Below are 14,151 nucleotides of genomic sequence, written 5' to 3' on the forward strand. Positions count from 1 at the left end.
ATTGTGCAACATAGCCAGTTAGGCGCGGATATTCAGCGCCAAACCGCCTATGTTAAGCAGTCAAAATAGGCTGCTTAAATAGCAGGCCTATCTTTGACCCCTAAAAAGTTAATGGTTAGCGCTGAATATTGGCATAGCCGGTTAACTTTTTAGCAGCCGAAATAAACCCAGATATTCAATGCCAGTTGCTAGAAATGGCCCAGCATTGAATATCCAGGTTTAACGCCAGCAGCGGACAGCAAACACGCTGCCCGCCACTGGCTGAATATCAGGCCTTCTATGCCTAGATGGATGAGGGTACATTTGACTCAGACATGGGAAAACTAAGAATAATTTGGGAATTATAAGCCAAATGTGTAACTTATCTGTATAGCACCAATATTTGGAATCTTATACATATAATCTTATACATAGAGACCCCAATATTTAGATATTCTAAGGAGTCAAGTTGTAGCCTAATGGTTAGTGCTAGTAGCTTGAGAACCAGGGGAACTGAGTTCACTTCCACTGCAGCTCCTTTTTACTCTGGGCAAGTCACTTAACCCTCCATTGCCCCAGGTACAAAATAAGTACCTGTATATAATAATATGTAAACCTCTTTGCATTCATAGAAAGGCAGTATATTTAAGTCCCATCCCTTTGTGTATATTTATACTTCAAACATATAAACGGCAAGTGACCAACTCACCTGCAAATGCGCAGTAGAGTCGGAACGCTGAGAGTGTAGAAGTCCAAGCCCCGCCTCCACCAGCAGTACAGCCCAATAGGGAGTTGTGCTTGGACATGGGCATGGAAATCGGAGAAGGAGGGGGCGGAACTGAGGGAAACAGACGCTGGGGGGAGGGCAGGGGGGAGGGCAGGGTTGGTGGATGGGGGGGGCCCATAGAAAAACAAAAAACTAGCCCGTTGTTACAGGCTTAACGGCTAGTATATGTATAATTTATGCTTGCATATTCAACAGCACTAGTTGCATGTATATTGCCGCTGAATATAGGAATAATTTGAAACATCTAGATTAAACATTTTCCAGTTATTCCAAAGATGTTTTACTGAAAATAGACCCAATAAGATAGAACACATGTACACACACATGCTATCTGTACACATATAGTCTCCAAACTGATGCTGGCAAAGATGGATACTGGAGGGAGGATGGTGCTCAAAAAATTTCCCAGGGTGAGTCTGTTACATTTTGAAAGGGATCTATGGAGAGACAAACATACACACAACCCCAAAAAGAAAAAAGTCAGGATCTCTGCAATCCTTATTGTAGTGTGTAAGAATAAATAAATTTCAGTCACTCTACCAGGAGTAAAGATGACTTTTACAGCTGATGGCCATAAAACCGGCAGCAGAGGAGGGGACAAGATGTACAGCAGTGTCAGGACGTTCCTGAATCAATTTTCAGCATCATTAGATTCTTTTTTCCTGCAGACAGAAACGGGGAGAGAGACAGAAGAAATAAAAGAGAAAATGGCAAGGGAGCGAAGCTGGAGCAATTGCAAGTGAAATAGATAAAATTGCAAATTGGCTGTTACTCTTTGGTTTAGGGTGGGGGTGGGGAGGTGTTAGTACAGTGCCAAGTGGTTTGGACTACTGCAGCCAGAAGAAAAATGGATTTTTTTTGGGGGGGGGGGGAGGGGAGCTCATGCTCCTTTCTGTTCAATTACAGCATCTGGGTGCCAACATATGGGGTTTTTTTGTACTTGCAGCTTCCTTTGACTTTTGGGCTTCCAGCTCAATTGGAATCTGCTCAAGCAGAGTCTATAGCACCACAGCTACTCAAGGGTTCGCTCACTTTGTTGTCTCCCTCCTGTTCAACTCAGCAATTGCTCTGACAATTCTCCAGCCAAGGGGCACAAACCATGGTTCCTTCTGCAAAGTATACTCTTTACCAGCTAGTAGGTGTTACTATTGCATTATATTTATTTATTTAGACTTTGCTCACATCTTTTTCAGTAGTACCTCAAGGTGAGTTACATTCAGGTACACTGGATATTTCTCTGTCCCAGGAGGGCTCACAATCTAAGTAGTTAGGACTCCCTCCATCTCAGGGACTAAGAGTACAGAGACGTCTATAAAGTCCCATGCACCTGCCAGCCTGAGAAACAGGAGCTGTTAGGGGCATGGGATTTTACTACAGTTCGATATTTTGGCTGCCTTTGATGCAGTAAATCATGAGCAGCTGTTAGTTAGGTTGAGTGAGCTTGGTATGAATGGGCAGGTTTTCAATTGGTTTGGAGAGTTTTTATAAAAGAGAATATATAGAGTTAAGAAGGGTTTTCATTTATCTTCAGAATGGAGGGCAAGTTGTGGGGTGCCACAAGGCTCCCCGCTTTCACCATCTTTGTTTAATCTTTATTTGACAAAAAAAGATGAGTATTCTGTTATCAGAGTTGGTTGTCACAGTCTTCTCATATGCTGACAATAATTTTTGCTATGTACTACTTTAGAAAAATTTGGTGATACAATAGGATTCTTGAAGAAGATAATCATTAGGATTGAGAATAGGGCTAATGAAAATTTCTTAAAATTGAATAGGTCAAAGACTAAGATAGTCTGGTTTGGTCCTTATGATCTATTACCAATCTTTTGTGCTTGATTTGGGAGAGGACCTGAGATAGACAACCACTCCAAAATTCTTGGAGTTTTGGTTGATTCAGGTCTGACCTTTGAATTACAGTTAAAAGCTTGTACGAAGAAATTATTTTTTTGCCTTAGACAATTAAGGGCCATATAATCAATTTTATATCCCCATAGTTTCAGAAATGTGGCACAGGCTGTCCTTTTGCCATATTTAGACTATTGTAATTCCTTATATAGTGGTCTCTCATGCAAATTAATTAAGAAAATACAATTTTTACAAAATACAGCAGTGAGATTAATATTTGGACTGGGTAAATATCAGAAGGCTACTCCATTATTGCATTACTTGCATTGGCTTAGAGTAAACTTACGAAAAAATGTAAGATAACTTATTTGATATGTCACTTTATGGAGATAGCTCGAAATAATTGGATAATTATCTACAATTTTCCACCTCTTTCTATACAGCTAGGAAAGAACGATACTTAAAACTTAACTATCCATCTATTAGGAAATACGAAGAAAATTGTATTTGCAATCTTCTTTCTTTTATCAACGTGTAAAAATCTGGAATAGCTTATCATTACATATTCGATCAACCCAGTCATATACACTGTTTCAAAAACTTTTAAAAACTAATCTCTTTAAAAATGGGTAGTGATACATGTGTATCAATTTATCTCTTAGGTTACTGTGAGGCTCATTTTCAAAACGCTTAGGCTTACAAAGTTCCATAGGTTACTGTGTAACTTTGTAAGTCTAAGTGCTTTGAAAATAGGCCTCGTATGTTTAAATGTGAGATAATTCCCCTGGACTACAGGGTTGTATTCTTATTGTACTCCGCCTAGAATCTGAATTGAAACTTAGTGGTCTATAAAAACTACATAGTATAGCAATTGAGGAATGTGAGGGAACCAGCATATCTATAATTTGATCCAAAGTAAACCATCTTGGAAAGAGATTGGAGCCTTTACTCTCCAGGGTTTCAGTTCTCACCTGGGTTAGTGAAAACCAAAAACTATTGCCGCTGAGTTAGTGGGCTTCAAACTCAGCGGCAGAGAATCAAAACTCCGGCACTATTTTGAATAGAACCATAAAAATAGCATTGGAATAGCGCAAAAGAACAATGCCCTAATGCTCAAAGCTAATGCAATGCAAATATAGAAACGCTCATACCTTTGAGCATTAGGGAGTTCAGCGGGATGATTTTGCTTGGCGCATGCACAGAATAGAGTTCATCAACCAAAGCTTCCAAATCATGCATTCGTGGGCGGATGCATTTCAATTGAAACTTAATGCAGAAAAAACACAATGTCTTATGCTTACTTCACAATATAACACAAGTAAATTTACTACTATAACCACACCAAACTTTTCCCTTCCCGTCTCAGACACCCTGAAAATTCTTGGAGTTACCATCGATCGAAATCTTACACTTGAAAGTCATGTGAAGAATACAACTAAGAAGATGTTCCATTCAATGTGGAAATTCAAAAGAGTAAAACCTTTCTTCCCAAGGATCATTTTTCGCAACCTGGTACAGTCAATGGTGCTGAGTCATCTAGATTACTGCAATGCACTCTATGCTGGCTGTAAAGAGCAAATCATCAAAAAACTTCAAACAGCCCAGAACACTGCAGCCAGACTCATATTTGGAAAAACAAAATACGAAAGTGCAAAACCCCTAAGAGAAAAACTACACTGGCTTCCGCTCAAAGAAGGTATCACGTTCAAGGTTTGCACTCTAGTTCTTAAAATCATTCACGGAGATGCCCCGGCCTATATGTCAGACCTTGTCGACCTGCCACGCAGGAATGTTAAAAGATCAGCCCGCACATTCCTTAATCTTCACTTCCCCAGCTGTAGAGGACTAAAATACAGACTAACACATGCATCCAGCTTTTCCTACATGAGCACGCAGTTGTGGAATGCACTGCCACTTAACTTAAAAACAATTTACGAACGAATTAACTTTCATAAATCTCTGAAGACCTATCTCTTCAACAAGGCATACCACAATGATCAATAACTGAAATTGTAACACATCACCACTCTACCTTATAGTCTGAATGTTTTCTTACTATATGTGTTTGCTTAATTCAATTATGTCATCCATGTTCTCTATATAACACCAATTATACCTTTTACTCTGGAATGGCGAATACCATGACGGAACATTGTAAGCCACATTGAGCCTGCAAATAAGTGGGGAAAATGTGGGATACAAATGCAACAAATAATCAGTAAGTTCAGCCCCTGTGAGCATGCTCCTGGTAAAACTCGAATGTGAAACACACATTGGCGTCTGTTTTCTGCAGCCTAAATATAAGTGTTTTAAATTTTTTTTCTGGATGCTTATATATAGATGCAAGTAACAGACCTCAATGTGTGCTTTGTGTTTTTTTTAAAGCATGACCGTTTTAAATTTAGACGCAGGACAAAAACATCAATGTGTGCTTCACATTTGGGTCTGCTGTTTCTCACAATCAGCGCTCAAGGGCTTGCACGGGCTTTTTTCTGCTTCCAAAAGCAATCAAAACCGGTAAATTTTGCAGAAAGAATCATGAGATAAGCATGAGAATCCTGGAAAATCCTCTCCCAACACCCTAACACCTGCTTGGACCTCGTGTTATTTTTTACAGCGGTAAGGCACCTTTGTTTCGGTCGCTCTTTTCTGATCATTGGGGAGGAATACAAAGAGGGGCATAATCGAACGGAAACGCCTATCTCCATGGGTGTTTATCTCCGAAAACGGGTCCGTGAAGGGGCGGGCCGAACTGAATTTTCGAAAAAATGGACGTTTTTGAGCTGGGCGTTTGTTTTTTTTTAGCGGTAATGGAAACTAAAACGGCCAGCTCAAAAACGTCCTAATCCGAGCCATTTCGTCGTGGGAGGGGCCACGATTCGTAGTACACTGGCCCCCCTGATATGCCAGGACACCAACTGGGCACCCTAGGTCAGTGCAGTAGACTTCAGAAAAAGCTCCCACATGCATAGCTCCCTTACCACGGGTGCTGAGCTCCCAACCCCCGTCCCCCAAAACCCACTACCCACAAATGTACAACACTACCATAGCTCTTAGGGGTGAAGGGGGCACCTACATGTGGGTACAGTGGGTTTTGGAGGCCTCCCATTTACCAGCACAAGTGTTACAGGTGGGGGGGGGGGATGGGCCTGGGGCCACCTGGCTGAAGTGCACTGCAGTACCCACTAAATGTGCTCCAGGGACCTGCATACATGCAGGCCTCTAGGACTGGTTGCTGCTATATAACATTGGCACACCAGTTGACACCTGAAGACTAATCTCTCCGAAAACGTCCTTTATTGGAATAACCGCCTTTACTCACAGTTAACTGCAGATCAGACTGTAACACAAGCTAATGAAATCACGGAGCCCAATACCCTACACCCACCACAATGCAATGCTGATGTGACCCTGTACTGCACCCAAGACCCAGGGAAAGGCTGTGACAGGATCGAACACATTCTGCTGTCATGGAGGTGGGTACGGCATTTGAGGCTGGCATACAGGTTGGAAAGAAAGTTTTTAAAGTGGGTTTTTTTTGGTGGGAGGGGGTTAGTGACCACTGGGGGAGTCCGGGGAGGTCATCCCCGATTCCCTCCAGTGGTCATCTGGGCAGTTGGAGCACTTTTTTTGGGACTTGTTCGTGAAAAAAAGGGTCCAAAAAAAGTGACCCAAAATCGCGGTAAAAACGCCTTTTTTTTTTTCGATTATCAGCTAAAGACGCCCATCTCTCCTCGGCTGATAACCACGCCCCAGTTCCGCCTCCGGCATGCCCCCGTCAACTTTATTCGTTTCCGCGACGGAGTGCAGTTGGAAACGCCCAAAATCGGCTTTCGATTATACCAATTTGGGCGCCTTTGCGAGACAAACGTCTATCTCCCGATTTAGGTCGCACTATAGGCATTTTTCTCTTTTGAAAATAAGCTGGAAAGTGACCTCACTTAAATGAGCTGGACTACATTTGCATGCTATCTGTGATGAGGCCTGGCACACTCATTGTTTGCTGCGCTAGACCCCTCTGATCATTCTGCACTGGTAAATGCAGGTGCTAGTACGGCACTAATGGCCTCTAGCGCCCATGTTTACTTTTGATTATCGAGGTCTCAGTGTCCATATGTCTGCCCTGTTGAAGCCACTCTCAGCAGACAGAATATTAAGTGAAAGGATAAAAAGACTGTACTCCTCTCAGAGGTGGTCTCATCACTGCATAACCAAGGCACATTTGAGTGGTAATGCGTAGAAAGAACTTGAAAATGTGAAGGTATTTTGGGTCCTCACAGCAAAAGTACCACTGTTGGATCAAAAGGAAAGGTTTGTAGCAGTGAAATAGATCAGTCACTCATAGTCAACACTCAGATGAATTTTGCCCTCAGATTAAATTCTGGCATTGACTTGATTCACATCACAGCTAAAGTAGTCCATTGGACTATGTCTTTAGATATTTTATTTATTTATTGGGATTTATTAACCACCGTTATAAAGAGATTCACCCACTTCATATATGTTCTAAAGCCCGCATCTGGGAGGAGAAAAACATTAGAAAGAGCTAGGGAATGGGAGAGGAGGAAAATGCATCTGGATTCCAAATCACAAAGAAATCCCTAGAACAGGGAATGGCCAGGGCACGGTCCTAGAATCAAATGTTTAAATCTACAAATCTCAAAGTCTTGCCCTTTACCACATTCAAAAACTCTGCACCAGCTCCAATACCACAATAGCTTTATGTCAGCTTCTGGCGATGCCAATCATACTTGTCATTATGAAATGTCATTTTTTTCAACCACCTTAATTCATTTATCTCACCATCTGAAAGAATTATAGATAAATGTTGGAAATCTCTCTGGCTCCTTTCTCCCTTGGCATTATGGTTTTCTGGTATCACTCTGTAGCTTCTCTTTTTTCTAGGAGCACTGGGGCTCTTGACATCTTTACTTTCTGGCTCCTCTTTCATTTGTAGATTGGATGGTGGGTACAGAGAGGTAGATTGCCCCCGCTCGGTTTCAGTTTCTCTTTGCTTCATAAATTAGACAGATGAGGAACATGGCCTGACTTGTTCTAGGCTTCTCTCTGCTTTGACACTTGAGTGGGGAGGAGAAAGAGGCAAACTACGGTCTGCTTGCATTTTTGGTGCCCTGGCAGCACGTGCTGTCTTACACTTTCAGGTAGAAAGCATAAGTTCTCTAGGAATGTAAGCATTGTACTTGGAGGAGCAGATGATCAAAACTCTGGCGCTATTCTGAATAGCACCATCGGAACAGTGCAGAGCAACACCCTAATGCTCAAAGCTAATGAGATACAAATTATAGGCGCGTTCATAGCTTTCAGCATTAGGGAGTTCAGCAGGATTGTGCTTGGCAGATGCGCAGAGGAGTTCAGTGGTAAGCTCAGCCCCTGTGCGCATGCGCCTGGTAGAACTTGAATGTGAAACACACATTGGTGTTTGTTTTCTGCAGCCTAAATACAAGCATTTTTATTATTTTTTTTTTATATTTATATTTAGATGCAAGTAACAGATGACAATGTGTGTGCTTTGGTTTTTTTTTAAAGCATGGCTGCTTTAAATTTAGACGCAGGACAAGAATACCAATGTGTGCTTCACATTCGGGTCTGCTGTTTCTCACAACCAGTGCTTAAGGCTTCCACGGGCTTCCTTCTGCTTCCAAAAGCAATCAAAACTGGTAGATTTTGCAGAAGGAATCATGAGAGAAGCATGAGAATCATAGGAAATCCTCTCTTCCAACACCCTAACGCCTGTTTGTACCTGGTGTTATTTTTTAAGCGGTAAGGCACCTTTGTTTCGGGTGCTTTTTCAGATCATTGGGGAGGAATACAAAATAACCTCATTTAAATGAGCTTGACTACATTTGCATGCTATCTGCAATAAGGCCTGGCACACTCATTATTTGCTGTGTGCTAGACCCCTGTAATCATTCTGTACTGGTAAATGCGGGTACTAATACAGCACTAATGGCCTCTAGCGCCTACATTTACTTGTGATCATCGGGGCCTGAGTGCACTGTAATTGTGATAGAACAGTTGTAGATATTTATCTTCTGTCTTTCTCTAGTGACTTTGTGGAAAAGAATGATCCAGAGGCAGACAGCAAACAGGGGGGAAGACCCAACAGCTGTATGTGGAAAGAGTGCCCCATCTGCAAGCAGCGCTTCCCACCGCAGTGTGACACAAACACTCTCGAGCAGCATGTAGACAGCCACTTCTTCTTCAGCACTCATGAACCCTTCATTTTTGAGTGACCTTCAGGTGACCTTCAGAACAGTTTTTCAACTCTGTGTGTCTTCCTGTTTTCCATTATTCCTCCTCTGTTCTCCCTCCATTCAAGGTCTTCATGTCAAGCTCTGCCCCTCATCCCCAGCTTTAGTATCTCTACAGGGATCTTTTCTTGTTAAAAGTTTGGCAGATTTCCAAACTGATGAAAATCTGGAAATGAGGTTACTGCCATCAACATTTTGGCCTCTGTTTACAACATGTATAAGAAAGTTCCCACTGTCCCTTCCATAACAAATAGCTGACAACTGCATAAGTGCAGGTAAGATATGGACATGTGTGGGGTACTGTTAGACCCCAGTCTGTTTACGGCCATTACGTATGATGACTTTTTCCAAAGCACTTTTTACAAAACAGTTCTGGGTGAAAACAAAAATAGCAGATGGTCAAAAAATGCCAAGATTGCAAGAAAGGGAAAGCTAAATATCTGGAAAGGACTGAATAATGTAGAGGATTGTTCGGCTGCATTTCTGTAGATGAGCTATAATCTGCCCAGCATGAACTGTCTGTTGTGTCATATGTAGCCAGCAGCATTGTGTACCTTGTATCACTCACAGAAATTAGATGTCTCTGCTGCCTGGGGTCTAGCTGTCTTAGCAAAATCACAGATGATCTCACAAACAGGTTATGATTGCACTTGCAACATCATAGCCCACATGGAGCAGTAAGATCCAGCACACATGATGTACCTTACACCTCTTTATCTGGCATGGATATCCCCAAGATCAGGGAGAATAAAGCTCTGAGAAATATGAAAGTAATAGTTGATAATAACAAAATGTGATCAGTGTAGAACAAGTGTTTATACGCTGCTATATGAACACCTGTGCCACATTGCACAGGAGACAAAAGATGGGGCCTTCTCCTGTTTTTTTTAGTTCTTCCTAGATCAGTTTTCTAACTCCTTAAATTCCTCTGCCTATTGAACATGACAAGAAGAGGTAAAGAGCCGGGGAGATAGAAGTAGCTATACAGAGAGGGGAAGGGCCGAGAGAATTTTTATATTTCTGTAGCTTTTGCGGCTTTAACCCAAGCACAATAATCTGAAAGCAGTGACTGCTTGAAAAAGGAGCTTTCTTCTTAGATACATGTCAGCTGGATAAAAGAGAAGGCGAGGAGAGAGCAGTAATTCTGGCAGGGTTTGCTTTCATGGGATGTGAGGCCAGGCATGCTGATGCTGACTGACGCCTGCAAGGGTGGCAAGAGCTCTGTCCCTGAGTGACCTCATTATTCCCTAATCACTTACTGCTGCAGTCTAGTGCCATTAACATTAATCCAATAATAACAGGATCACCTCTTTAACATCTGCTGGTTTTGTTAAGAGTGTCGGGCATATAAATAATAGCAGTAATTTGCCTATCATCCAACAGAATGGGGAACAGCTCATGCCATTACCACCACCACTGACAGGCCCAGTGGGGATTTTAACTACATGGCGTGACTGCCATAGTCAATAACAACTGGAAATACAGTGTGAATAGATCATCCCCTTTCTCCCTAGCATGTGCTTTTAACTCTGCCATTCTTGGGTAGAAGTGCAGCTCCTGTTCACCCAAAATCTGATATTGGATTTTTTTTTTCCTTCAGAACTAGGGGGTGGGACTTGGGAACTCTTGCAAATCTCACCCAAAACAGCCTGCACTGGGATTCTTCCTAAGTTCTGCTGACGTTTTCTAAAGGTCAGTGTACATAGGTGCTCTTGTCAGGTAGACCTCACAGGTACAACATATAGGCGTATACCGTAAATAACACAGTATATTCAGTATACAGTGTCAAGTGACCTTTAATGGTAAGTGGTCTTAAGTAGTAGTTCTAACATTATTATGGAAGGTACCTAGCACTTGCTAAAAAAGTTGTCATGTTCTAGTCCCATAGAGTTTAAGTAGTGAGAGGTTACTTGCTCACCATAGTACCTTTAGAATCTACTGGCTTTAAGGTGAATGGGTATAAATGGGGAGCTTTCAGTAGATGCTGTTGGGATTAAAACTGGCTGAGATGCAGTGTCGGTTTTAGTTAGCATAGGATGAGCATTATAGTGTTATAGGCATTAAAACCGCTGAGATGAATCAAGGTAGTGTGCATGAAAGTGTCCCATAGATGAAGAACACAGGTAATACCACAGAGTGAAAGCTCTACCATCCCTAGAGCCAGAAAATCTGCTCTGTTGAATAATCCACTGTTTTGTGCAGGACCAACTCAAGGGACTATGGTGCACTGAACCAACTTTTGCATGGGCATCCCTACCCCCCCCCCCCCCACACACACACCTGTAATCTGATATTTTTTCCTCCATTCCCCCTCCCCAACCATGATCCAGTATCTCCCCTTCTGTCTCAAGTATCCCTCTCACTAGTGGGTCCCCTGCATTCCAGATTCTCTTCCTCTCTCTTCCCTCCACCTGACCATGTCCAGTATCCCCCCTCTCTCTCAAACCCCACCTCCTTCCACCCAGACTACATTCAAACTCCTAGAGGGCAGCAGTGATTCATACGTGATGCCTGTGTCCAGCCCCAGAGCCTTCCCACATATAGCCCCACCAGAAATAGGAAGCTGTATCTTTGCCAAGTATTTGTGACCTGGATTGGCCACTATTGGAAACAGGATGCTGGGCTTGATGGACTTTGGTCTGTCCCAGTATGGCAATATTTTTGTACTTACATAGGGGGTGGGACATAGCAGTAGGAAGGCTTCTGGCTGGCTGCTGGCAGTGTTTTTGTGTATCACTGCTGCAAAAAGTTTGAAGGTAGACTGGGGAGGGGGGAGTTTGAGATGGTTGGAAAGGAAGAGAGAGAAAGGTCTGTAAGAAGCCTAGAGGGAACAGTGATTTTGGTGCTCTTTATCACTGGCACCCTGAGCTAGTGCCTCACCTGGCCCATAGGTTGAGCCAGCCCTAGTTTCATGGATAGTTCCTCATTTTGACTGCTTTCCAGTTGCCTCTAATCTGATACATTCCAATTGCAGGATAGAAAAGAATTGTTCAGTTCGTTTCACAGTGCCCACTAGAACAGTGTTTTCCCAACTCTCTCCAGGAGACTCGTCTAACCACTTGAGTTTTAAGAATTGTCACAATGAATATGCATGAGATAGGTTTGCATATACTGGGTTTTCAAGGCACACAAATATATCTCATGCATATCCCTGATAGATATTGTAAAAACCAGATTGGTTATTTGTTCCTCCAGAAGATGGTTGGTATACACCTGTCTAGAGCTTTAGAATACTGGCAGATATGAAACATGGTGGCTGAATTACCCTAACACCACCACCATGATATGGCTTCCCTGTCCCTATAAAACCAGAGAAGGGAAATCATGTGAAGTTTCTGACATTTCAGCTTTCCAAATGACTGTTTCTCACTGGTTCCTGCAGCTGGTGGGGTTTCTGCAGATCTTATCCTCACATATTCCAGCATCAACTGCCATTCTATCCCATAGTAGCTAAATGAAGGCCATGCTTTTTCCCCATCATGCTCATGTGGGACAGTGAATAATGGGGCAGACAAGATCAAGGCATTTCTAGAATGCATTGCCATTAGTTTTATTAAATATATTCCTCATTGCTTCATTCCTTCCTTTATGAACTCTTTCTGTCTGTGGAATCATGGGCAAATGAGGAATACCGAGGCAACGTTCAAGCACAGAGAACAGCTGGGGTATATGAGAACAATGCAGAGCTTCAGGACAGTTGGAAGGAACTTCAATACTCATCAAAGTGTGCAGTGCTAAGCACACATGGCTCCTCAGGGACCCTCATTGATGTCCTTTTACCTCTCAAAGTCCTCATAACAAAACAGAGAAAAAAAAATCTTGACTAGTGTTATGTACCAAAAAGGTAGACCGAGAAGATCTTGTAGTACAGTGTTAGGGAGAAGGCTGGAAATGATTTGTAACACAAAAGGAGAGGACTGCAGACATTGCCATAGTTGGAATGAGGAGAGTGTCTGCAGATATATGCCCGATTCCTGAAATCTGGTAAATGCCAAGAGCTGTTTGCTAATAAGTGCACTTCTTTGTCCTCTACTGGTACTGGTCGCAGTGCTACGAGTATCCAGGTACTTTCCAGGGAGGGAGGAGCTAGAATCAAACATAGAAAATGACAGCAGATAAAGACCATATAGCCTATCCATTCTGCCCATCCATACCACTTGCTGTTATCTTTTCCTCTCCCATAGAGATCAAACTTCTGATCTTATGACAGGGTGGATTTCATGTGCTAAAATGTAAGTAACAGGCAGCGGCTGAGCGTCTACCACTGCACACTCAGTACATACAAAGCCTGGCTCTCGATATACACAGCAAGCAGCAGAGATCACTCACTAATAACTACAGACTATAAACTGCTCCCTAGTCATTTACACTAATCCCACTCCCACATTCGCTACAGTGTCACTCACATCTAGTTACACTCACACACATACAGCATGATGGATTTAAACTGAGTGAACAGAGTACACAACAAGCCACATGCAGCACAACACATGCACACCTCCTTTCTCATTCTGTCAGTGTGAGGGCTAAAAAGATGCCTTCTTCAGTCCTTGCCATGATATTTGCTTCTGCTGCTGAATTTTGAATGTTTTTCCCAGTGTATTCCAGTTGCTACTATTTGGGTTTCTGCCAGGTACTTGTGACCTGGATTGGCCATTATTGGAAACAGGATACTGGGCTAAATGGACCATTGGTGTGACCCAGTATGGCTGTTCTTATATTCTTATGTAAGGTCTCCTAGAGTCCAGTGTGGTGTTCTCGTACATTGTGTAGAGTTTTTGTAGATTTTCGGTTGGGAGTGATGTTTGCTTGTTTTTTTAAATCTTTTTGTTGTGATTATGAATGAAGCTATATTCTAGTTACTGCATACTGTAGTCACATTAAGATGGTAATCACATTAACGGTTAGAGATAGGTTGCCTGTTTTTATCCCTGTATTGTTTATTATTAACCTCACATTTGGTGCAGGGCTGGATTAAGGAGAAAGGCAAAGGAGTAATTTGCCAGAAGCATTTCCCATATTCCCAATGCAGACCTGCAATAACAGCTGTTTCTCAGCTCATACAATCTCACTCATGCCCAACCTAACAGGGAAGTCTGTCTTTAGCCAGTGCTGCCACCGAGCTCCATTTTCCGTAAGAAACACAGGAGTGACTCAGCCAGTCGTTTATCATTGATTATATTTGATATACTGTTTCTAGTCAAATCAAAACGGTTTACAATAAAATAAAAACATTTATAAATGAACGTAGATATATAGTACAAGGAA

At 42.3% G+C, this 14,151-nt stretch overlaps 1 protein-coding gene across 2 annotated transcripts in view; it reads left to right on the plus strand.

Moving 5' to 3' along the window:
• The window catches only part of CALCOCO1 (calcium binding and coiled-coil domain 1), a 188,343-nt gene extending 177,236 nt beyond the window's left edge, over positions 1-11,107 (plus strand). For both annotated transcript variants that reach the window (XM_030198341.1, XM_030198342.1), the window contains one exon: positions 8,679-11,107. In XM_030198341.1, coding sequence (XP_030054201.1) covers positions 8,679-8,865 — 187 coding nt within the window. In that variant the 3' untranslated portion in view covers positions 8,866-11,107. The remainder of the gene's footprint in view (positions 1-8,678) is intronic.
• Positions 11,108-14,151: the final 3,044 nt, after the last annotated feature.

This window comes from Microcaecilia unicolor, chromosome 3, assembly GCF_901765095.1.
Source record: "Microcaecilia unicolor chromosome 3, aMicUni1.1, whole genome shotgun sequence".
NCBI lineage: Eukaryota > Metazoa > Chordata > Amphibia > Gymnophiona > Siphonopidae > Microcaecilia > Microcaecilia unicolor.